At 41.2% G+C, this 26,855-nt stretch overlaps 1 protein-coding gene across 1 annotated transcript in view; it reads left to right on the top strand.

The window, feature by feature from the left end:
* plxnb2a.1 (plexin b2a, tandem duplicate 1) overlaps nt 1-26,855 on the top strand; it is a 227,176-nt gene that overhangs the window by 139,828 nt on the left and 60,493 nt on the right. The window contains exons 4-9 of the mRNA XM_063500433.1: nt 20,072-20,589; nt 22,333-22,659; nt 22,956-23,094; nt 24,526-24,671; nt 24,758-24,937; nt 26,222-26,356. Of these exons, the coding sequence (XP_063356503.1) occupies nt 20,077-20,589; nt 22,333-22,659; nt 22,956-23,094; nt 24,526-24,671; nt 24,758-24,937; nt 26,222-26,356 (1,440 nt within the window). The 5' untranslated portion in view covers nt 20,072-20,076. The remainder of the gene's footprint in view (nt 1-20,071; nt 20,590-22,332; nt 22,660-22,955; nt 23,095-24,525; nt 24,672-24,757; nt 24,938-26,221; nt 26,357-26,855) is intronic.

Raw genomic sequence — 26,855 nt, 5'->3', positions numbered from 1 at the left:
ATTTATGACCAAGTAGCAAACAGAATCAGCAACTAACTGTTGAATATCGCAAAGAACTTAGCAGAGAAAGAGTTGATGCGAAGAGACGATGGTTTGTATATAAAAGGTGGGCGTAGCCAGCGTGATGTCATCTACTAGTTTGTGATTGAGCCCACTTTACCTTTATCTTTTCACCATTCTAATTTACCAGTATTAGACTAAAATACATGTTTAGATTAGCCAGTGCAGTGTGAAGTTGTCAGGTAGAGCTGTTAAGTTTGGTTATTATTTGGTTAGTGAGGTGCATCCATAATCTTTAGACTGAAACCTGAAGCGCAGATTTCTGTTAGTAAAGTTAACCACACTCCCAGTTAGGCTTCAGTCATACAAGTCTGGTTAGCAAAAAAATAGCAACCACCAGTCGTTATAGAAAAATGTGGTTGCTGGCTGTCGCTAGCGTGACATTGGCCACAAAGAGGTCAGCCTCCATTCCCAGGTTACATTGCACTTTCCACAGTTTCAGTGCTTCTTCGAGAGTAGTTGGCTAGTGTTTGCAGACAAGTTGATATCTTCTATCCATACTACAAACCACCACGGCAACTTGCTAGCAGCCAAAGCAATTGCATGGTTTTTGCATACATCTTTTATAACCATTTTTGGCTAACGACAGCAACCACCCACCCAACCAGTTGCAGAATACACATTTTTACATAGCAGAGGTTGGTGTTACTCCAGTCTTACAATTCAATTTCACACCCAACCAGTTAGCAGATGTCTGCTCCTCCCTGAGCCTGATTCTGCTCCCTGAGGTTTCTTCCGCTTAAAAGAGAGTTTTTCCTTTGTATTGTCACAGGGTGCTTGGTCATAAGGGGTTGGTTTGGAGTTTTGGAATTTCCTCTGTATAATTGTAGGGTCTTTATCTTAGACTATAAAGTGTTTTAAGGAGACTGCTGTTGTGATTTGTTGCTCTGTAAATCAAATTGAATTAAACTGAATTTAAATTTCTGGTGGAGGAAAGGACAGCAAGGTCACTAAAATAATTATGAGTCCATGTCTGGTAACCACAAGCAGCAGCAGCACTATTATAATCTGGTAGTTGTTAATTTTTTGCCTCAGGTTTGAAAAGACACCAATGTCAGGTTTTGTTCTCTCTTACTTTAAACTAGAAATCTCCTGTGCTGTTTCATATTCTATACCCTTTGGTTTGACAGAATATAGTGTGGCAGGCCAGTCGCGGTGCCGTTTCACAGCGTGCCCTGTGTTTTATGTGTTGATAAGGCAGTTTGTACGGATGGAAAGCCTCGCAGTATAAACGTAGAACGCTCTTCTGGCTCACTCATTCCCGTCCTCGCTGCCGCGAAGCTCCGCAGCCTTTCAGTCGGACACGCTCAGACACGACCAGCTGTGCACTGAGTGGACTGAACATCAGGCACATCTGCGTCACACTGAGTTACATTTCCTGCTCCATAATTCATGTCTTGGCTGTTTTTGTTGTGTATGCTGTCTATATAGCGCTTCCTTTTGCCATTTGCTCTTCATAATTAAAAAGTGCATTGAATGGGAGAAGCTGAAGTGATACTCCACCCATCTTTTGGATTTAGTATAACCTTTAAAGACGTCTATTTATGGTTTAGGGCTTGTTAATCAACAGCAAATAGCAGCTGTGGTCAGGTTTAAATTGAATCAGGCTTTCATGACAAGAACATTTCTTTAACATATCCCTGAGGGGTTTTTTTTTCTGAGGGGGGGGGGGATTGTATGTATCGTGCAGGATATTCCTTCACCCCGCTGTCATTTTCATCCTTCCCCCTCTCCCAAAAAAACAGCATAAAAAGACTTGATTTGAATTTAGACAGACACTGCTGTACAGCCACAACTCACTGAGAGCACCCTGTAAGCCAGACTGAGCTGAAAACAAATCTGCATGTGATGTCTTTTCTTGTTTCTCTGCCTGACGTCTCAGTCAGTTCGTGTAGGTGTTGGATGTGGATTACAGCCTAAAATAGATATGAACAGTCACCCAGGAAAAAAAAACATGTGATCAGCAGTTTGCAATTGAGCATAGCGGCTGCAGTGTGCTCGGAAAGAGCCTTTGAAAGACTCACAGTTACAAGCTACTGTACACATAGAATAGGTCCCATTGAGTGGAACTGATGCAGCTTTGTTACTGAAACAAAGAATTATAAAAATACAGGCATGACCCAGCTGTGCTATTTCATTCAGTGAGAATTTAAAGTATTTATTACAAATGTATTTTTCTCTAGTATAATAAAACTATGCCCTCTTATGAAAAGAACAGCCAATTCTGCTCCAATACCGTGACCACATACAGCCTACAGCCCACCAAACAAATACTTCATCAAATGTAGCTGAAACATCTGACAGCACACCAGCACTTTAAGACTTGTAAAAGGGGCTTCCTGTGGGGAAATTAAAGAACACTGGAAGGACACTAGAAGTTATTTGCTGTATCAGCCAAACCCATTAAAAAATGTGTATATTTTTCCAACATTTTGTTCCGTTGCATGAATGTTAATGTTTTCCTCTTTTCGTTGCGCTCCATTTCTTCATAAAGTTTCATATGGTCATTTAAAATTATTATATTAGGCTGCAAATCCACTTTTTTATGATAAACAATCTGGAATTTAACCTCTGTTACACATTTGAACATTACAGTTTTTTCTGTAATACATGTCCTCCACCTGGTCACGTTTTGCACACTAATATCTTTATATCATTTAAAGGCACCAAATATGATGCAGTTTAAATAGTGTATAATTTCAAGGCTTGGATGTGCTTTTTTAAGTGCATGCAAAAAAGGCATTGTGATAATAAATAAAATTGAAAGCAAAATGGCATGGTATCATGATGAACCATATCATGACACCAGGCCCATCCCGCATCAATTATCAGACCCAAAGCCTGGAACAGGAAACTTGGTGAAAGTTGCAGTTTGGCAGTTAAATATGATCATATTCTTCTCAGGAGCTGGTGGAAATAAAACAGAGATACAAGAGAGCGAATGTTGGCCTTGAGTTGATCGGGTAGAGACAATCCTCTGTGTCCGCTTACATGCTACAGTGACATTGGTGGTTGGAGGTCATGCAATGAACTCGACATCTTGTTGATGACTGCTTTGAAGTCTGTGATTGGGGGTCAGTTAAGTAATTACATACAATGTGTTGTAATAATCCAGTGATTAACTGATTAATCAGTGAAAAATGTAAATCTGTTGTTGTCTACATACGCAGGAATTCACATGAACTACCTGCATTGAGCGTGGTTGCAGCAGGACAGCGACTTAACTCCAAAATGACAGATGTTTGGTAAACTTATTGTTACACAGAAATATAATGAAAATGCACTGTTTTTTTCCTCTAGTCCCATGCTCGATTAAAAACAACTTTTTTGTAAAAAAAAAAAAAAAAAAGCTGTTGAAACTTCATGCAAATTAACTACAATACAGGTTAAAGCTATGTTAAAAGAACTGCGTGGGAGAAATTTCCTCCTACTGTTTAAATTGTGCTCATTGTGGAGTCTGTTAAAAAGAGTAATGAAGGTAGAAGAGGACTTGGTGAAAGCCTTGACTGATGGGAATGAACATGTCCTTTATTCTTATAATTTTTGCCTTTTTTCTCTTTTTGTTCTGACACTCACCCACACATTCAAGTCCAAAAGAAAAAATGAGGACATTTTTGACTGCTCCGTTTCTCCATTCTCAATATTTAAGGAGGTCTGGAGCTGAGTGCCATGTAGCATTAAATGGTCTTAAGAAGTCTTGTTTTACTCACATCTGCAGATGGCGTGACATTTACGAGGCATGTCCAGAAACACACACAGAGACACACTGACTCCAGGAGGTCTCTGAGTGCTGCAGTGATAACAGAGTGAGCTTGGGCGCTGTGCATAAGGCGGCTGGTTGTCCAACAGGTTGAAATCCTTAGAAATTCAGAGCAACCATTGTTACGTCTGGATTTTAATGAGAGTGTGTGTGTGTGTGTGTGTGTGTGTGTGTGTGTGTGTGTGTGTGTGTGTGTGTGTGTGTGTGTGTGTGTGTGTGTGTGTGTGTGTGTGTGTGTGTGTGTGTGTGTGTGGGGCGCTGGCTTCCAGCAGCTCTCAACCTGGGAGGGAGAGTTATCTGTGTTTTAATCAGCACAGAACAGAGGGAGAAGGAGGGAAAGCTCTTCCTCTTTCTCTTTCTCTGGGTCTGTAATAAGGCTCCTTGCTCTAAATCCTTTAATCTGAGTAGGAATGAGGGCTATATCTCTGTCTTCTGGCTGCTCAGAACAATCTCTCCTCTCTCTCTGTCTGCCTTTCACTCGCACACATATTTTCACCAAACCACTGCTGAAACAGAGCCTGCCTTGTTAATGGAGAGCCGGCAGAGCTGCCTCTCCTCACTCTCTCCCTTTCTTTTTGTTTATGTACATGTAGGTGAGTAAAGGTTAGCAGGAGCTGAGGAGCAGGAGTACAAAAGAGTATTTAAGAAAACCTCTAAAAGTTCTTTTAAGAAGTCGAGATAGTGCTTGGACAGGGTTCACACGCATGAGCAGAAACGCATTCGAACCTCATCTGAAGCTTTGGCAGAGCTCCGTGTGTGCAGTCAGTACTAATTATTATTTTTTTATACGACTTTGGAGAGACAAGCCGTTTTTAATAAAGTGCTTTTGCGCCCAGTTTTCGCTCGATTTCTCCCTCTTTCACTCTCCACGGACGAGACAGACGTTTAATTTTCAGCATGTGGGGAGAAGCAGTAAATCTGTGGGATTTGGTCCAGACATAATGACTCGACAGCAGGAGCTGCAGTCACGGCTGCCCACCTCTGTGTTCAGCTGCACAGATATACTGTGTGACCATACATTAAAATCAACAACCTATTCTTTTCCATTTTTCCTCTCAAGTTAAACCTGTGGCTTTATTAATATTAGATCTGATGACAAAGCTCTTCCAAATGAAACTTGACCCCTTCCACCCTTTTTTTTTTTCTACCTGTTTTATTAATGTCTCCATCCTCCATAAATAAGCTGCTGTTGAGCCATGCTGCTGATTAGTCTGATTACAAGGTGATTTATAATCCAATTCTCCAAATACCTCCTGGTTTTCTTGAAGAGATTATATCAAGGGGTTTTAATTTCCATTCAGGAAGTTGGACTATTAAATAAATCTTTTCATCACATGGCAATTATCAGCTTGTTGTTTGAATTAGCTCATAATGTGGTCACTCTGAGTAATGAGCACAGACCTGAGCAATGCTGCATTTATTTATTTCTTTTTCTCCTTTACCCATCCAGAACTCTTTAAACCTAAACCCGTCATTAAGTCATGTTTGTGAATTCAGGTAGCTGCATTTGCAGCACGAGTGCAGGCGAAGAGAATAATGAATGACAATTAGCCCAATTTTCATTACTGGTAGTACAAATTTTGGAATTATTCTCCCTTCATTTAGTGCAGTAAAAACACTTAATGTCTGATTACCTTTCAAGAAATATGACCACATAAAAGTCACCTTTTTATTATATAATGTGGGCTATCAAGATTGGTGCAGATCTCCACTGAGGAGGAGGTTGGGGTGGATGGATGGCTTTTTTATATACTGTTCCAATCTTGGATGCCCCGTTTTAAACATGGCCAAAGCTTTGTTGTATGTGCAAGTTATCACTTTGAACTACAAGCTCAGGCCTCAGATGGTTTCATCTGCCTTCGGATGTGAATGTTGTCAAAGAAAGGGCTCATTTCAGGCACACTGTGAGCACTGACGTCTGATCCGACTGCCATTCAAACCTACTTGCAAGTGGCAGCCAGTCAGAAGGTTTTTGTCCTTTACCCTCTTCTTCTTCCTGTTAAAAGGGAGTTTTTCTTTCCTACTGTTGACAACTGCTTGCTCATATAGGGGGTTGTCTGACTGTTGTGCTTTTCTCTATTATTAGAGGGTCTTTACCTAACAATACCAGGTGCCTCGAGGGAACTGTTGTGATTTGGTGCTATATAAATAAAATTTGACTGAGGCACAGAATAAAGTAAAGGATTTTGTTTTTCAAACTGTGTATCATAGGTATCTACTGTAGTCTATTCTAATGTAATCAATCGGCAGTAGAAATTAGATTTTATAATTCTCTGAGCCAGTGAGACAGTATCGACAACCGGCCTCTCAGTCAAAGCAGCCTGGCCCTCATTTTAACCTGAACAAAATCCAGATGATGAGCTATTTAAACAAAATCATATCCTTTGTAGTTGCTATGTCGGGCTAAACTAGCTTTAGAGACACAAATGGATTTTTGTGCCGCCTGTAAACATGTTGACTTTTTCTGTTAAATTGGCCTATTTGACATGCGAGCCAGCCTCAAATGGCCATTTGATCAATTATAGGTTTTCTAGCACGTCTGTCACCAAATGTGGAGTAATCTTCTATTGCAAGTTGTTGATTTAGTCACTGGTCTTCTTTTGGAAAAAGAAAAAAAAAACAACTGCATATATCAGATATTTAAGATCTTCAGCAGGGAAATCAGAAAATAAAACGCACAGTTGTTTGGTCTTTGTAAAGGATTTGTTGACAGAGAGAGAACCTTAATAAAGAGTGGTGCTGGCTCATCCTTCAGGTTGGATGACAGTATTTGTATTTAAACAAAAAACTGGGAGTTATGTCAGTGGGGATTCATGTCATTTCAGCTAAAACCACAGTGACAGAGCACCTGGCAGGTTTTTGATCCAAGGCCGATTTCTTTTCTTCATGTTAACTGTGCCTTTAAAGCAACATCATCACGATCTGGAGTCGGTAAAGTCTACAGAGAACTTCAATCATTACATCTTAAGGACTTAGAAATGAGTTGCTGAGAGCTGTCTGGGTGCTCTGACAGTTATTCCCATGTGAGCCGAATGCAACTTTACACCAAACAGGATGAGGTGCACTGAATAAGTCCTCTGCGCTGTACGACACGAACATCCTTTAATTGCTGTGACAGAAACTCTGACAGGACAAAGCAGTGTGTTGATTTTTAAAGTCGCTGGAAGCGCCGCTTAGGGATAATTAAAGCAGGAGATGTGCCCGTTGGTATGCAGAGAAAACGCACACAAGGACACACGTGGTCTCATCAGTGTGTGTCATTGTCAGGTTAATGGGAGTGTACTGGGATAGAAAGTGGTTGTTAATCGCTCACTCCAATGCAGAGGACACAGCCACTAAATTACATTTGCATAACACAGAATTAAATCTGTACGTGCGTTTACTGCCATGAAATGGGATCACTTTTTTTTTTTCTCTCACTTCTGTCTATAGCAAACAGCTTTCAATGCATTGATGTGAAGTCATATTTATTTAAGGAGATTGATTTCCTTCCTTCCATGCAGTCCAAGGAGTTCACTTCATTTCAGAGTGCTGTGAAAATATATTTGACTTGAAACTTTCTTTACATTGGTAACGCATCTGGGAGAATGTTTCTTTGCTTTTATTTTTCATTAAACTCGTGTTTTCCTGGTGAATTAGAGATGTCACTGAGGTGCATTCAAATGCACGTGATTTGTTCAAGAGTTACCAAGAAAGGCTGAAATTAAAACGCCAAAAGTAGATTTGGATAACAAGCAACTTCTCTTCATGCCCCCCTTTAATGTCCTTTTAAGATATTTCTGTGGAAATCTGGCGCTGACCCCTCACACTGGTGCAATTTAACCATGTCTAAGTCACCCAGCTTTTGATCATCATTACTGTTGATTAACGTGTCACCAGCTTCAACCCAGAAACCAGACAGCAGCTCCAGGAGTCCAAAGGTCCCAAGGCTGAAGATGGTCCTTCAGATTGGGAGCATGATCAACAGCATGCTTTTTGGGGGTTTTAGACGTTCACAAGTTTGTGCGGTGGTTGCACTGCAACTTCTTTACCATATTAGTAAAGACAGTAACGTCAGTAATGTCAGATAAGTGGCCAGCTAGCATAGCTGGCCACTTAGTTTAGCTTAAGTAAGAATACGTCAGCTTAATCTGTTCAATTATTATTTAAAGTTACACTGTATGTCAGTGTTAAATGCCAGTGGATTGCAGACTGCATTTAGTTGAGTCCCGTTTTCTTATCTTTCACAATTTAAATGAATAAACCTTGCTAGGCTGGCCGCTGTAAGACAAACAGCTCTGGCTGCCATTTATCTGTAGTGAGTGTAGGCTGTCATTCTGCTGTTTCCCAGCTGGAGCTTACATCTATTTACTCCGGAGGAGTCTGTGAAACTTTGTGAAAGGAGTCTGATATAGGTCGATGAGTTGGTGAAACTCACTTTTCTACGATGACTGCTATAGTGAGGTGAGTTGTTGAGAATATCCTGACGTTTTCTGTCCATTAGTACTGCTGTTAGCTGCTATTAGCTGCTGTTAGCGTTAATGAACCGGTCTTTGAAGTGGATCCAACATGGTTGGCCTCGGACACTCAGTGAATAAACTCTCGTATGATATAACAATATAATCAAACCTTTTATTAGTGGGAAAGGGGGAAGTTTAGGACACTCTATCCTAACATTAGCTGGCATAATGTTAGCTTATAACCAGCTGCTGTCATTTAGTTGGCTCCTCATCTCTCCGGAGACAAGACGGTGTCATGTCTAGTCTGGTGACGGTAAGTAATTGCAACAGTCTTGGGAATAACAAAACAAACAAACTAGACTACAAACTAGAAACAGAGCTGAACTACAAGAGATTCTAGACAATAATATGATAGACGAAAAATCGTTACAGTGCATTGACTGCACTTCTTCCTGTTGTCATATTTGTTATTTAAGCAATAAGATATTTCAGTATGTGTCAGTACTGAGTGGTTTTCTTTGCAGTGAACCAGTTAATAGAGGCGTGCTCATTCGTGAGGCTCGCTTTCCTGTATCTGACTGCCTATCATTTGAGTGGCCTCACAGTCGGTCGTCTGTGTCTTTTATCACTCCTCTGACAGTCTGTCTTTTGTCTCTGCCCCGACACTGTTTGTTTCTGCTGTCTGTGTCACTGCCCTGCTGAGACGTTACCAAGTGGTACTACACAGACAAGAGTGTGTGTAGCTGTAACGCACTCAGCCTGCTTAATAACTGCTGACCCCTCCGACCTTCCATCATAAGACTAATCCTCCTCTCAAAGGTCACGTCATTAGAGGGTGTTATCCTGTCATGCTATAATGTCCACTTTAAGATTAATATAGAACACGGGCAGTAGTTTAATATGCATCCTCGAAGCTTTAATTAACTCATTTTGTTGCTGAGCAGATTATTTTCCCAGTGTCCTTTTTCTTATTCCCCACCAATTGTACCGTTCGGTCAGTTCATCACTCACAATGTCTTGGAGGTTACTCTTTTGGAATGATTATTTAACAGTTTTGCCTCTTCAAATACTTTTGAAAACATTTCGAACATGTCTTTGTGCATCCCATAGATAAGCAGCACTTACCTTAACACCAGAGTTAACATATTGTTCAGTTTGCAGGAAACGTGTGCAACATTGCATGCTTATTTAGTTTTGTTGATACATTTCATCAAACTGTCAAAGATTAAAATGTTAGACATGAAAATGCTAAAACTAGATTTTTCCAGAGACTGTTATTATTTTTAGATAAGCTTTAGTCAGCTTTAGTAACCTTTCCTTGCTGTTTTGTGGACATATGGAGGTTGCTGTTGTCGAGAGGTTTTATTGAGTGTTTATGGACAAGAACCTAGCAATTCCACTTCTATCTCATGTTTAACAGCAAAGCTGCAATTTGAACGTCTTATAAAACACATGTAAAGAGTTTTTAACCTCCTTCCCTCAAAAGTGTTCTGTTTTGGGGGGGTTTCTTGCAATAAAAAAGGGCAAAGAATGTCTGGAACAAAGTAATGCCTTTTAGATTTTCTAAGTTTTGGTTTTAAAAATGCACTTCACTCTTTTTTAACTTGATTTTGGTCTGCATCAAGTGGAAAACTTCAAGGTTGAAAAATGATGCGAAAATGAAAGTGGTACAAACTGCACTTCCTCTTATGGCCACTTGAGGGTGGCTCCAAAAGAGAATCCATCCTCATAGACTCTGTGCAGCCTTCTGGTCTGTTGGGATAGTTTCCACTTCATAAGAACTGTACAATTGCTGAATATTTTTAAAACTCGACCATGTTGATGAGCGTGGCCAGCTTAATTGATGGTGTGCAGTAGTGCTGGGCGATATGACGATATATATCGTGTGGACGATAGAAAAGTGTCTATCGTGCCATTTGTCTTCTATCGTTTCTATCGTTTCTAGCCCGAATTTTACAAATTATTACATAAAATATATCATTAACCCTTTACAACCGGTCGGAGCAGGCACACTCCGTTTTGCCTAACTATTTTTAAATCCCTGTAGAACTGTAACCACGTAAGGTAGCGCAATAATGGGTTTTTTTGCATATGAAACCGTAAGAGTTGTACTTACATCTTATTCCATTAGCTTGCCCTAGGTCACGGTTTCCTTCCACATATAGCTTTGCAAAAATTGCATAAAAAGCACTTCCAGCAACAAAAACATAATATTCCAGACTTGCAGCAACAAAAACATAATATTCCAGAAACAGGCTTTGCCGATCCAATCAGGTGTTCATAACACTTCCTAGTTTGTATACAAGTCAGCGCGAACTCTCGCATGTCCGCCATTACCTGCCCGAAACCGGAAGTGACGTCATTTTCGCGGAAAATGTAGTTTTTTAGCTTCAAAGCCTATGTTGGTGTTTTTAAAAGTCATGTTTGACTTTATGTTCTTCTGTATCGTTTCTGGGATGCTTAGAAGTCAAATTACACTGTTGTAAATAGTTTATTTTGATGCACATGCTGTGTTTTTGCAAATTTGCATTTATTTATTTTTATTTTTCCTGTAGTATATAAAAAATTGTGTGTCTCAAAAATAAAACTAAGAAGACACTCAAAATAAATAAATGTAAAGATAAGCTCTGGTGGACTTGGTTCTATGGTAGGTCTTAAAGGGTTAAATAGCCTGTGCAAATATATTAGTGTTGTCTTCTCACTATACATACTCTTAACAAGAGAAATAAAGTATTAAAAAATGATATTTTTCGCAAAGAAACTCTGTCTTGTGGTTTTGCAACATGGTGCTGCTTTACGTGCACCCGGATTTGCGACATGCTTTACAGTAATTCAAAACAAAGACTGCACCCTCTCCACTCGCTGTTTAAAGACTGCATACTTTCCAGATGACCACAGGTCAGGTGGTATATCGTGATATATATCGTTATCGTGATATAAAATAATTCATATCGTGATAAATATTTTTTCCATATCGCCCAGCACTAGTGTGCAGACACGGGGATCTGGAGCTTATTTTGACCTTTCTATCATGGTTGAAGCTTTTCTACCTAAATTTCTTACTGGGCACTAGTTAGCAGATATTTGTGTCTTTGTATCACCTGTACAGTTTATGAATGGAGTTTGCTAACATTAGGTGATGACTCAGTACTCCATCCTCTCCTCCAAATAGGAATCCAAAAAACTCACATGGTGTCAACCAAACGGCTGCAAAATGTGGTGTCCAAAACCAGTGGGTGATGTTATGGTGGCTACATCCATCTTTTATATACAGGTATAAGTTGGGGTAACACATAGTGACTATGAAGCGAAACAGTCATTTAGTTAAAGCCTACCAGTGTTTTGAAGGTTAGCTGGAAGTGAGCTGTCCCTTCAGCGTTTGTTTATATTTACTGCACATTTTATGTCATGTCTATAAGTTTCCCTCTGGAATAGTCACATATTTTCTTTTTCAAACCCATCTTTTTGGGATGACTCGGACATCTAGACAGCATATGTGGTGCTAATACAGCAATACTCTCCATTGCTTTCAGTACACCTGGCGCCTCCTCAAGAGCCTCTTCAAAAGCAACTCTGATACCTCTGCATCCTCTCGGTCTCTGTTTGTATCTCTGCAGTATAAATTGTATGATGTAGCTGTGAACTCTGGGAATGGTAAAGGAGATTGTGTGTGTGGGAGTGTGTTGGTGATAGATGAGGTATAGCGACAGTGTGTGTTCTATCCTCTTCGGTCTTTTAGTTTTATGCTTACTTTGTCTCAGCCCTGCTCTCCTTCAGCCTTCTTCATTACCACCAATAAGAACTCCATTTCCCCCGGGCTCCGCCAATCATAGCACTCATATCCCCTCTAGGCCCGGCCAATCAGCTCCAATGTTCCTGCGGCCCGATGTCATGAATGGCTAATGTCTCCCAGCAGTGGGCATGAATGTAAATGAGACCACATTGGGGCGTTTTGAAATCAGAGAAGATTCCTCTTATAAACAAGAAAACGATTCTGCTGGTACCATAACTTTCCAGCACACTAATGTGAAAGTAAGATGGAAAAAAATAAGGTGTCATTTGATACTGCAGATATCCAGCCAAGTTAAGAGCCATGTCTAAATGTCAGCCCCACACCTGAGGAGCATATAGACTGAAGGATGGATCCGGGTACAGTAGCAGGGATGCACTAATGCAGGTAGAAAAGGTGATAAATTACTGCTTTTCTGGAATCGCCTAATGTATATTAACAAGAGGAAATAGTGACTGGGTATCATGATATGTGCAAAATACATACAGTGAATAACAGTACTAATTTTCAGCTCTTTTACAGCTGACTTGATAAACAGTTCTGGGAATCTGAGATCCTTCTATTCCTGGAGAAAGGTGCAGCATATTTGAAAAGGTTTCCATCCCAACTGGGCTCTGACTCGGAGATCCAACATCTGTAAAATATTACAAAAGCTCAGTCAATGTTGGTTTGGATTTCTGCACATTTATATGGGACTTAAAGGTGGATAACTTCATCTAAAATGAGTTATTTTTACATTCTCTGGAAATTCCTGGCATTTTCAGTGATATTCCATCAACACAACCCATCAGGATCAGTTACCTGGCCATAGTTTGAACCTCTTAGCTTATGAAAACAGTTATATAATTCTTCTGGAGAGAGTTTGATCATTTTCAGACAGTGAAGCAGATTTTTGACCTTATGTCTATGGTTTATTGCCCCAAGCAATCATTGTACTTACTTTACAGTCTTTAGCTCCAAGCTAGCTAGCAATGACTTCATGGACTGTTTCTCTGTGAGTTTTACTCAACCTGTAGCTAAACTTAACACTTGTTTCTTATCTTCACCTTAGCTCCTGGGCAAGTCAGATTCATTAGGCCAAGCAGCAGATTTAAGTTTTCAGTTTCAGCCCTCTCAATCATACCAGCTTGGTTTGTGGGCAGTCAGTGTAACTCTAGAACTGGCTTGTCTGAACATAACTTAAGGCTTGGGATGTCTCCAAAATAATGCAAAACCCTGTAATATACACAGATGGTATAATTTAAAAGATGCCCCCCCCCCTCCCAGCAACCCTGTGATTTAGTTTTAGTTGGTTTCCTACAGGGTCGGGAATCTGTACTACCAAAAGATCAAATTCTTTAACAATTTCTGAACTAAAGTCTTTAAGAAGCCACAAAACACATTTAAGCCTAATAATGAAGGTGGCACTGTCGGCAATAAGCGATTTATGATTTTTTGGTGACTTTGACCATTTTTAAATTTCTGAAGTCTTGTGGATGATTGTAAAAAAATAAATAAATAAATAAAAATGGGACAGTTAATTGTCCTAGCTCATAAATGGGTCTTTCAGGAAGTTGTTACATACCTAAGCACAACTGGTCTTTTACTGACAATAACATCTAGTCATCTAGGATTCTTGTCAAAGCCACAGAGAGCCACTAGAGACAGGAATGAGCCACAGGTTTGCAGCTCTTTTTCTTGGCCTTTATTTTAGCAGTGCTGGTGGCTTGGGTGCTTCGGATTATTTTGCCAGATTTACCCAAAAATGAGCCTTCTTTCAGCTGCTTTGTCATCTTGCACTGAGTACAGTTAGCTCTGGTTAAATTGCCTTTACACTGTTTAATAGAACTTTTGCAGCATTGCAACATTTCAGAGAAAAACCTACAACATTTTTCTTGAGACTGGATGATCAGGTGCCTCTCCAAGAATGTTATAGAATGTTCTTGGATCACAAACTTAATGGAAACCAGACTGTCACATATTAAATGTTTTTTGAGGTGAAATGTTAGCCAGACACAAACCCACATGTGGACAGACAGGCAGGTTAAAGTACAAACACTCAGTGAGAAAGACAAACCGACAGACAGAGCCATAGATGGCGTTTCAGACCAGGTTAATCCCTCGGGATCTCGTGTGTCAGAACACCGGTTTTGTTTGAACTCGTTCCCGCGGGTAAAGATGTAAAGACAGAGCAGGAGAGCGAAACAATGTGAATTATAAAGAGCAGCTAGAAAGAGAAAAGCTTAGAGAGGTTAGACAGAAGGAGAAAATCAGTCAGGCTCTATTCCCCTGGCTGGAGCTTCGGCAGACATTCCTGGATTTAGTTTCACTCCAAACTTTTTAGCAGAGGGGTCAGTGCTCAAGACTTTTACAAAGTATGCACCCAGGATTTTAATGAGTCACATACTGCTGTACGCTTGCCTATTAGTGTGTATGTGTGTGTCCTGGTCTTCGATTTTTATCACTGCATTTGCATTTAATCCCATTGTTGGTAATTCCAGTTTTCAGTCTAATACATCCTGCTGGTACTACAACGGAGGCAGTTGTAACACTAAATTTAAGCAGACCTTTTACTGAATACATTAATTCCTGAATTCTGTTAACCCAGATATGTCAAACCTTTAATCTGACTCCCGCCAGATGGATACAGGCGTGCTACAGATGGAAATAAATGAGTGGAGGAACATGAGGAGGGCTGATGCTTTTGCACAGGTGCACTGCATAAAACAATCAGCCAGTTAGCATCCTTCTCACAACGGCTGCGTCTAACAATGGTTTTCATCCTCAATTAACTGGGTGATTATTTTCTCAGTTAATCATTGTCTATAAGACATTAAAGGAATGGCTTTAAATGCTTGAAGTTACCGAGACCCAAGGTGCTGTGTTCAGGTTATTTTACAGTGGTGATTAGACAGAAGGGGGAAGTTGGTGAAACCAGATTTGATATGAAAAAATTCTGCTGTGGTCAGTATTACTTATCTAAACAATGGACCTAATCACTGTATGTTCCCTGATTGTAATGAGCCCACACATGTTTATTGCCAAATGTGTAATTTTAGTGTCTTTTAGCTCATTTTGCAGTTTCTTTGCCTGCAACCTAAATGTGTCATCACTCTAATCAGGATCATTTTTGGCTACCATGGGCGTACAGTGGAATATTTAGCATCTAAAGAGCCAGATATTTTCCTCAGCAGTTGGTCAAGACCAAAAATTGAGTTGTAAGATGGCCCATGTTGTAATTGTCTTTTTAGCATGTTTCTGTTGCCTTGGAGACCAGGTTCACTGGATGTCATATGCAGAAAAATTTAAAGTAATAAGCTGAATGTCAAGGACAACAAAGATGATCGCAGAGTCCAAAATTCAGTGTATTCAGGGCAGATATGATGACTTCTTCATGTACAGGTATACTGGATAAAACTGTCAGCCACATGAGAGTAATCTGACTATTATCATTCCCAGGTATTGCTGTTTATTCAGTGACGTACACACGTGATGTGTGAAACGCCACGTTTCGCTCCTATTTTGTCTCCTATGTGTTTAAATATGATGTAAACCCATTTGTGTCATATTTAAACTCACTGGGTTCTTTTAAGCTCAATTTTTCAATGTTAAAAATTCATAACCTTAAACAAATAAGTCATTAGTTCCTAAAGATGACTAACCGCAGACGCGGGTTTATGTATATAAAATACAACTGAATTTAACTGAATGAGTGAGTTGAGCTGTGTTGGGCAAAATGTGGCCTGCGGCCTGGAACCCGTCCGCCTCTGTCCATCCCACAGGGTCAGGAATGAGATAAAGTCGAGTCTGTCAGGGGTGCGTTTCATCTGTGACACATGCTGTGGATGATATCAGATAATTGGCAACATGTAAGCTAATTTATATGACGCCATCGAGTTATTTCTTCAGGTAATATTTTCACTGCGAGTTAAGTGAGTTGTCTGTTTCCTCACTCTGTCTAAGCCCTCTGTGTCTCAAATCTCCTGTGGTCAAAAGGTACAGAGGTACTTCCTCACCCTCAGACTGGTTGGCGAGTGGTTGCTGGCTGTCGCTGAGTGAAATCAGTTTTAACAAGGGTGCGCCCCCATTAACCTCCTTCTTGCCAATTGCTGTGGCTGCTAGCAGACTGCTGTGGTCACGCATAGTTTGTATGAACGTCGCCAAGTGGTATTAAAACTAAAAACTGCTCATTTGCCTACCAGTGTTTGTCTCGTTGACACACTTTTGGGCGTCCTGAATCATTCAGTCGGAATGAGGAAGCAGTGAGCATCCTTTTCAGTTTTCAGCTTTGTCAGTTCCCTCCGTTCAACAGTAACCATGCTTTAAAACATCTTTAAAAATAGGCTTCATAGACACCGGTGATGTCAACGCTGATCTTTATGAATATGTGTTTTTATTGTGGTCCGCTTTAAATGCAACGAGAAGCTTTTCACCCAAGACAACTACACATCTAAAAGTCAAGCTGGTTCTCACAAGAGCAAGAGCAGACGCACAGAAACACACACACCCAGTTTATTCCTGAGCTGACACCAGTCAGGGTTAAAGAACCAGAGCAGGAGGATGAAAGAGAGGAAATACTGCAGAGAGAAAAGAAAGGGGCAAGATGGCTGGCAGAGCACAGAGACTGCTCCTGAGTGGAGCCAGAGATGATTTTTTTTTTCTCCTTTGATGTGGCAGATGCACACATCCATAACAGGCCTTCTGAGCGAGAGGAGAAGGTGAATATACCTGTCGTCTTTATCCCTTCTTACAGAGCTGGGCACCTTGGAGATGTGAAATTTAATGAGAGAGGCGGCCACATGACAGCGACACAGAGGCAGGGTTAACGTGGAGGCAAAGGGTGGTAAAAACGCAGAGGAGTAGGTGTTGACCCGCACCCTCATTTGGCAGTATAACCACATTCGCTAACAAGCACATTTTAAAGGCTCAAAGCAGAAGTAGGAGGGATAAGAAGCTTGTTTATAGTTCACTGTAGAATTTAACCTTTTGACTATTGTAGAGCTGAAAGAGCTGCATAATAATCAGCCCTTAAGTTTGCGTCTCTTTAAATGTGTGAAAACTGAGAATAATGATGTCCAGCCAAATTAAATCTGCCAGTCAGCCGGCAGCGCAATCTTTTCAGTTTAACAAACAACCCTTTATAAAGCTCAACCAAACTTTGGCCTTCTTTTTCTGAGCTTTTTTTCTTTTACTCCTTATGTTTGTTTTGGTACAAGAACAACGGGAGACTTTGGGTTTTCATGCATCCAGGGTACAAGGACTCTGGTTTTGGGTCCATTTTATTTGGTTTTATTTTGAATACTTCCATGTTTCTGTTTTCTTACATTTCCCTGACTTTGGCCAATGACAGGTATTTTCAGTATCAGTTATTTGATTATTATGAGGCTGTAAATTACTAAGGTTACTGTGGGTATTCAGAATCTGCATAGAAGATAGCGACTTGTCTGCAGACGCTTGCCAACTTCTTACTGAGGGTTAGCTCTGGTTGATTACCAGGACTGTGAAAAGCCCGGATGCAAGCGGAAACAGGAGGACCTTTCGACTACTATGGCTACTATAGTTACTATATGTAATTTTAATGTTAAATGGCCCCTAGTGGCCATCTGAAGAAGTGCATGTGGTCTGAGGGTGTCAACATCTTGTGGTGGAGGAAGTTGCGTTACCCTGGAAACACAGAAAAACTGAGTATTTTAAGCCAAATCTTCACTTTTCTTAACACTATCCCTTTATTTTTAGTACCTGAACCAGAGCAAGTGAGAGTAAATGCCTGTGCCACCCCACCTCCCTCTCCAAACCCAGATATGATGATTTAGTTTGAGGACTTGTTGAAATATTCACATTTTCCAAAAAAAAAAAGCTTTCAAATCTTTGGTAAGCACTGTTCTCGAGTAGCTCTGTGTGTGTGTGTGTATGTGTGTGTGTTCCCAGCGTTTTCTCCTCTCTAGCACTTCTCTAAACTCTGCACTGCAGCCATTAGACTACCTGACTCTTGATATCTGAGGATGGGTAATTTGGGAGAGCAGGTGGGGAGTGAGATAAGTCTTTTCACGCTAATAAATCCCTTTGCAGTGAACCGACCTGAAGTGAATTCAATTAGCAGGGAGCAGAAACACAGGGGATGCACCAGTCAATTGACCACCAATCAGAACTATCTGATTCCTGCTGTAAAAGCAGCAGTTGGCCAGTAAAATACCAGATAATGAAAGCAAAAAATAAATAACCATGATGCGACACTAAGCGTTTTGATTTATGTGAGCGGGGGAGGCAGAGACGAGGCCTCGTTAATTAGAAAGATTTTTGTGAGGCGCCCGCTAACATTCAGAAGGAAGAAAGTGATGAAAATGATTTCAGCTGATGTCAAGCACTTGTGGAGAACCTGAAAGTCGCACCTCTGGACATCTGCACAGGTTTAGAGCAGAAAGACGTTACAGTGAGCGTGGTGTTGCTGAAAACTAGAGCCTTGTTTTACAGCCACAGGCCACAGCTATAATTAAACACACCCATCTAGACTAATGGAAGGAGAATCTCAGTGTGTCAGACAACTAATTGCTACACTCAGTCTCTCTTTCTCACACACACACACACACACACACACACACACACACACACACACACACACACACACTTCTTTTGTCTTTGCTAATCTAATCTGGCTCAGCAACTCTCACTTTGAGTTCGTTACCTCCACCTTCTCCTCCTCCTCCCCCAGCTCTCCCACCCCTCTCCTCTTCCTCCAGTAAAGGATGTTCTGGGTTTAATGAGAACCTCCTCATTATTTCTTTGCGTCTCTCTTTGCTCGCAGCATTCATTCTTTTCTCCTTGAGTCTGTGCTGCTGTTGGTGCTGCTCTGCAATGTCAGAGTGCCGTTAAAGACTCTGCTTTGTTTAGAGGACAAGCACTATTCCCAGTGTCTCCACGGTTTCAAGTTCAGTGGGTTTGTTGTCAGCAATGTTTGTTGGAGAAAGACAGTTGAACATGGCTTTCATGAAGCGGTCTTAAATAATATTTAATATCACAAAAATGAAAAATCTTGATATATTTTTGTTCAGTTAAACATCCATGTCCAAAGATATTTCATAAATAAATGGAAAAGTGTTACTCAAAGTGGAGTTAAATAACCTGCCAATTCACTGGTTGTCAGTCAGCTGACTATCGGCTCAATTCAGTTCCAGTCCTAACACTGAGGTCAAGGTCCTGTGTTTGAATCCATCGGCCATGTAGAGCCTGCATGTTTCCCCCACCCCTGTGCACGCATGAGCTCCCTGGGCACCGCGACCATCACCACAGTCCAAAGACATGCATGCTAGTTTAAGCCGTGATTATAACTTTGCTCTCCATGTAAAAACATGAAACTATAATGAAAAATCAGTGTGCAGGTAAAATCTGGGTTAAAAAAAAAAACTGCTTTTGCCTGGTGTAAATATTGCACGCAGTTGATAATAATGGAGATGGAGAAGCAGCAGTCAGGAGGAGTGATGGAGTGAGTGGGGGGCAGTGCTAATTACCCTATTCAGGAGTCTGACGGCCTGTGGGTAGAAGCTATTTGTGAGGGGTTTTTGTGCTTGATTTCAGACTTGTGTAGTGCTTACCTGAGGGCAGAAGTGTGAATAGGTTTCTCTTTGTTTGCTGCCAGGCTGTCTTGTTACCACTCATCAGTCCTTCCAGGCATTTCGTTGTGTCCTCCACACATTTTTGAGTGTTTTTTGGATTTTGCCATTTGCCTGCTTCTTGCCTTCACCTTTCTGTGTTTGACCTCAGCATTGATTAAAGATTTTATTTTGGACTTTTAACCCTGCCTCTATTTGGCCAGCGTTTTTGGCCTACCTGTGACATTTTAGTGAGAGCGTTAAAAGCCAGGTCAAAAGAATCATCTATGAGGTGTTTGTTGATCAGAGTTGTGATTTAAGTATAAAAATATATAAATTGTTGTTGGACATTGTAAAACTTGGCTGCCAATAATTCCTTTGTGAATGTAAGCTAAAAAAATCAGGAAAAATGACCATTTGAAATAAATGTTTTCTGTCTCTTCTGTTTTTGTCCCAGACACGATGGAGCGGTGGTGGGCGTGGTGTTTTGCCCTAGTCTTCGTGGCAGCTCTTTGCTACAGGCCCTCTCACGGTGAGAACGCAGTGTTCTCATCCGAAACTTTGATAAACAACGTGGTGGCTGATCCCCACACGGGCCGGCTGTACGTCGGCGCCGTTAACGCAATATACCAGCTGAACTCTGACCTTAACCTCGAGTTCCAAGCCAAAACGGGCCCGAAGAAGGACAACCGGCAGTGCACGCCGCCCGTCAACGACGCCTGCGAGGAGGCCGTGGAAACCAACAACCACAACAAGCTGCTGCTGGTGCACGGGACCAAAGACGTGCTGGTGGTGTGCGGCAGCCTCTTCAGAGGCATCTGCTCGCTGCGCAACCTGAGCAAGGTGGACCACCAGCTGTACTTCAGCGACAACAAAGGGGAGAAGTCATACGTGGCGAGCGCCGAGGAGGGCGTCTCTGTGGTGGGAGTGATGTCGTTTTTCACAGAGGAGAAAGGCAACTTGACAGTGTTTCTGGTGAGGACGGAAAAACACACGTTCGCGCACACAAATGGAAAGTTCAAATTATTTCCTGCAGTAAATAAAAAATAATAATTCAGATGATCTCCACCATCTGTGATACTGTGTGAACAAACACAATAAAACTGCAATTTGTAGAGAAATTAAATTGGCAGCCATATGGGAAATGAGCTCTCTTGTCAGTTATCTTTAAGTGTTTTTCGTTTTATTTATGCAGCGTTGGAGAATTGGCCTTTAAAAGATGGTTTATGATGTTATGTCTTCCACTGAGTTTTCCCTTCTATTCCAAACATGCATATAGACGCTTTTAATGGTTCTTCTAATCAAATCAAATATATTTTTCCCCTCTCGACGGCTCTCTGTTTGCCGGAGTGAGAGGAGAACGGGTTGTATTTCTCAGCAGAAGGATGCACTTTAAATGCATTAACCAATATATTTTCATCCTATAACGATGAATGTGTGGTTGATGTGCACATCCAGTGGACACAAAGAAGTGCATTCAAATACTCTCCACTTGATGAATATAGGTCTGGTATTCACTTTCTTTGGCTTCATGTTGCTCCATCCTCCTCACGAGCCAGCTGCTTGATCCATTGTTAAGGTAAATCTACTGTTAAGTGCAGGTTCTCAGAGTCACAAAGAGCAAACTGTAAGTAAAGATGCAAATAAATCAGCTGCCTAATGTTTCCTGCGCCTTTTTTTTTTCTTCACTGCATGAATTTATGGGCCATGCCACACCAGCATGAAGATGGTTAAAGCGAGGAGCCACGACGATGCCTTTCTTTGATTTATGAATGTAGCATTTTTTTGTGGAATGTGAAAAAAATACATATTTTTTGAAACTGGGCTTATTTTTCTTAAGATATTTCAGGCTCTTCATCATCTGTTCTGCAAATGGATGGTTCATTATGTGTTCCAGGCATAAATCTGCTACTGGGGGTTTGATACATTAAGAAAAACTAATTTTAAAAAATGAGTGGTGGGGGCTGCCATGTTGGAATTTCTTAAATTCAGCAAAGTAGTGAAGTGAGATGTTTTCATACTGGCCTAGAGACTGGTTGACAACCTCCAGCTGCTAGGGAAAAATGTGTTTTCCGAAGGTTGCTGCCTGCCATTAGGTGAAATTGGTCATAAAGAGTTATACTTACGATTGCTTTGGTTGTTAGCAAATTGCTGTGGTTGCGTGTGATTTGCATGGAAGATGCGACCATGTCTGCAAACACTCGCCATTTACTCTCCGAGCTGTAGTAAAGCTTAAAATGCAAACCAGAAAGGGACAAATGCATCAAGGTAAAAGTCAAGGTTACAGCAACAGTAACACAGTTCATAACGGTTAACTTTTACTTCACAGGGGATTCTGGTATGCATTGAATTTTTCACTGTTTTACTACTGCTTGGCGAGTAGCTGGTGAGGTTTGCAGTCCAGTCTTCCATGCCAACTTCCAGGTGTTTGGAACCAAAGTAATAACAACAGTTTTCGAACAGGACCCTGTTTAAGACCAATTTTCTTGCTAGCAACCTTCAGCAACCTCTCGACTGAAAGGTCAAGACTGTTGGTTTTTGGTGGTAACTGGTCTCTAGGCCTGCATGAATGGGGTCTTAGATATCAGTTTCACCTCCAGCAACTGGTTGGGATTACTCATTTTTACCTAGCTACCAGTGGTTGCCAGGAAGTTGCCAACTGGTCTCAAGACCTATGCAACGAAACCCTAAATGAATCTGTCACCTCTTTTATCTCAGGTTGGCAAAGGGTACGGCAGCCACGACAGCACCAAGCTGATCTCCACGCGAATCCTCCAGGACCATCGCGATTGGGTGGTTTTTGACAGCATCATTGAGGCCTCTGCGGTCCAGGCGAATCCCTTCGTCCTGTTGTACCTGCACGACTTCCGCTTCGCCTTCAAAGACCGCGGCTTTGTGTACTTCCTGTTCTCCCGTACGCTCGGGGTGCAGGACACCAAGAACTTCACCTTCATCTCCAGGATGTGCGAGAACGATCACTTTTATTACTCCTACACTGAGCTACAGCTGAACTGTAGCGCTACCAACAAGTACAACAAAGTTCAGGTAAGGATGATGCACTTTGCAGACACAGAAATAAGCTGCCAGCAATTCAGTATAACTCTCAGCAGTGACTCAGAAAAACACATTTTATGTTTGGATGAGTTTGCTTTGAATTGAATCCTTCTCAGGAGTGTCTCAGTCCTGACCTCTAAAAATTTTAAAAAATAAATTTAACATGCTCTTGCACTGGAAGTAGATTCCATTTATGCAGCGTTCACTTTCTCTGTATCGCAGATAAACACATATTTTTAGACAAAGCACTAAACATTCAGCATTTTTATCTTTTCCTCCTCTCCCAGGCTGCTTATGTAGCAACTCCGGGGAAAGCTTTGGCTCAGAGTATGACCAGCTCTAGCCAGTACGGAACAGTTTCAGCCTCTGACAAGGTGCTCTTTGTCACCTTTACTTCTGATGAAGACCCGTCCACTTCAGCCATGTGTGAGTGTCAGCTTGGGACTAATGTTGAATAAACTTGATAAAGTTTCTTTCCAGCAGATCTTTGCAAAGTGAGACAGCACCTGAACAATACAAGCATAGCTCTGGATTTTTATTTACTATATCAGATGATCTTTATCAGCTAAAATGTTTAAAGATCAAACTGCATTCTTGACCTGAAACCTCAACTGTAAGCTTTTAAAGTACTCTGACAATAACAGCTGGGCAAATTTGATTCTATAATATAACCGATGGCTTTTACTCGATTGAACCAGAGGAATGTTTCGTGTTTAAGCCACTCAACGCTGACCTATGAGTCATTCATGCATAAAAGAGATACCAAATTCAAGGGATAAACCAGTGTTGTGTCTACGCATAACAGACAACTCTGCAAAGAAAAGATTTTAAGTTGGAAAAAATACTAAAGATGTAACAGTTTGACAGACATAAAGTAGTAGTTTCTCACCAACAAGCTGGTTCACATGGAGACAAAGAGGCCCTGGTATGGATTGGAGCTGCATGTCTTCCATCTTGAAGACATCTCACTGGCACGAGCTTCATTTTTAAATTTCAAGAAAGTTTTCCTAAGAGTTCAGGCTGTGCTGATGAATAAATATATTAAAATTAAACAAACAGTGACTTTCAAGCTCCTTAGTATTGTATAAACGTTTTGCCATATATGCTTTATTTACTTGTAGTTTGCATGTTTCAATAAATCACTGCACCCGTTTCCATTTTTTTATTTTAAAAAGAAATGGGGGATGGCTCAAGACTTTTAGACAGTAATGTAGGACAGTAAAGGACAAATGTGTTACCACTAAAACAACCTATACTATGCTAAGTATAGTTTAACAAACACCTGGGTTAAAAACAGGAAATTTTGTACAGCTACGTACCATTTTTGGTTAAACACTGTAAAAATCAATGCCTGTTTAAGGGGGGAAAAAAAAACAGCAAATGATATTTTTATAGTGATTTTTTTTTCTTTGTCATGCATGAAAACTGTGGGTTTTATCTTTGACATCACAGACATGTCATGTGGTTTCCAGTATTTGTGCGGCCAACAGGTTAAGATTAAAGTTTAGCTAGCAAAAGAATTCCATGACCAAGACTTGTGTAGCCATTAATCACATCTGATATTAATCTTCCGGTGTGCGTAAAAATGTTAAATACAGCAGCATTTTGCCAAAGTGTATTTAATCACTGTTAAAGCAGGAGTTCAGATAGATGGAACAATCTCCTTTGCTAGCATTAGCCTATCCCAGAATCCAGTTTGATACTGGGCACTTTGATGAATGACTCCTTTTTGAAGTGGGATTAAAAATCAAGCATTTTGGTTTGAGAAAAGAAACCATAAGTGTCCTCTTCTATCACAACTTGTGAATATTAATAATGAGGTTATTGTCGACATGATGTGTTTGCTCCTGTTTGTAGGCATGTACCCTCTGAAGGCAATTAATGATAAGCTGGTACAGATAATAGGAGCCTGTTACAGCAACAGCGGCATCATTGACCATAAGCCTGCTGTTTATTCACCTTATTCCTCCAAATCTGACGAGTTGTGCCTCAGCAACAATCAGGTGAGAACATCGGTCTGTATCAAAAATAAAGCATGGATACAGCAGTAGATGAAAGGTTATAAAATAATATATTTCCGCTCCATTAGAATGACATGGCTCACAGGTACAAGTGTGGAGCAGAGTTCCTGCCCTCCCCACTGGCTAGTAAGGCTGAGTTCGCCCTAACAGCCGAGCCCTCGTTGACCCATAAGGCTCACTTGACCGCCGTCGCTGTGGCAGAGGAAATGGGACACGCTGTAGCGTTTGTGGGCACCGCCACTGGAGAGGTAACAAATGTTTTTCACTATCCTGTCACTTCTAGATTATTCGTTCCCTCCTCGCCTTTATTTATTCTTTTTTACGTTGTCTTTTCTTTCTTTGGTTCGGGTACATAAAACCAGTGAGTGCTATATTTTCAGTGAGGTTTTTAAAGACAGGAACGCCATTTTGTCTGTTTTTATTCCCTGAATGCTGGAAAATTATGTCTGACTGTAACTCTGACATTATAATGTTAAAGTTGCCATCAACTCATCCATTTTTGCCACTTTTCTGGGTTATTAGGAAAACAGTCTAAGCAGCGATGCCCAGAACTTTTGCACAGTTAAGAGACTGCTTCTCCCCAGAATGCCCTTGGTCCACCCCAGGCTCTCAGTTAGACGTGCACAAACCACCCCACCCTTTAAGGCATTCTCATCTGGCACCTTGCAGTGTTGGGGAGCAGCAGATGTACTTTCTGTGCTTTGAGTCTCATACCAAATCCCAAGAGTGCTTCCCCCTGCCTCTAAGACTTAGGCCAGACACCATTTGGGCTAAGCTCATTTTGACTGCTTGGGTCCACAGTGTTACGCTTTTGATCACCGCCCACAGCTCATGGCAATAGGTAAGGGTAGGAATATAGGTAGGCTATTAAATCAACAGTTTTACCTTCATGCTGGTGGATAGCTGGATAGAGAGTAGCAAGTTAAATGGATCCAACATCTTTTTATCTGCTGCTTATCCTGATCCGGGTCAGGGGGCAGCAGTCTAAGCAGAGAGGTCAGTTCTTCAGGGATGACACCGAGGTGTTCCCAAGCCGGCCGAGAGATCTAATTTCTCTGGAGGGTCCTGGATCTGCCCCAAGGTTTCCTCCCAATTGGATATTCCTAAAACACTTCATCTGGAAGGGATCAAGGAGGCATCTTTATCAGATGCCAGAACCATCTTAACTGACTCCTTTCAATGCAGAGGTTGAGCAGCTCTGCTCTAAACACCACCTGAACCTCTCAAAGACATAATGAGTCCCTCATTATATCTGTAAGGGTGATCCCAGACGCCCTCCAGAGGAAGCTGCTTCGACTGCTTGTATCCTCGATCCTGTTCATCCAGTCACAGCCCAGAGTTGGCAGCCATAGCTCGACCTTTCAGTCAACAGTTTTACCTTCATGCTCAGCTCCCTCTTCATCACTGTAGACTCACAGGGCAATCCATCTTCCCTCGCTTGAGGCTTGAGACGACACTCTGTGATATTATTTTGAAAAAGTGGGTTGGGTGTGGGTTTTGGATGTGTTAATGCACTTTCTGTGTTTCTGCAGGTGCTGAAGGTGCATTTGTCAGCCCATCCTGAGGTGTACGGGCGAGCTGCTGGCAAAGTCTCTGGAGACAAGGTCAACAAGAACCTGCTGTTCGATTCAAGCCTCGAACACCTGTACATCACCACCGAGAAAAAGGTCAGACTCACTCACTCCGACGTGGGGCTGATTGATTATTCATTTTTACTAAATCCATTTCTCTCTCCTTCCATTCTTCTAACGCCTCTGTGTCACCTCAAACCGAAGGTCAGGGACTCTGTCGTGTGCTTACTTCTGCTTTTTTCCATTTCATCCATCAGGCCGGAGACTTAATGAGTCTTTCATTTATTCTGTCTGTCTCATTTGATCATTTATTCATCCGTTCGAATAACACCAATACATCCGTCTACATTACCACACAGAAGTCAGCCATTGATTTATTCACTCATTCCCTTTCTCCACGGCTCCCTTTGTTTTCCACTCGGCTTTTTCTCTTCATCTGTCTTTCTTTCCTTTGTCCTTTCATCTTTCGGTCGCCATCACTCTCCGCGAAGTGAAAAAGATGTTATTGATTTAGAAATGAATTAATTAGAAAGCACTTCAGGAGGGCAATTTACTTTGATCAAGTCAAGTGACGATACCCGAGCTTGTTCCATCT

The sequence above is a fragment of the Pelmatolapia mariae genome, linkage group LG17 (genome assembly GCF_036321145.2).
Source record: "Pelmatolapia mariae isolate MD_Pm_ZW linkage group LG17, Pm_UMD_F_2, whole genome shotgun sequence".
Lineage (NCBI taxonomy): Eukaryota > Metazoa > Chordata > Actinopteri > Cichliformes > Cichlidae > Pelmatolapia > Pelmatolapia mariae.
Note: the sequence above shows the minus strand (reverse complement) of the source record. Positions and strands in the feature narration are given on the sequence as shown.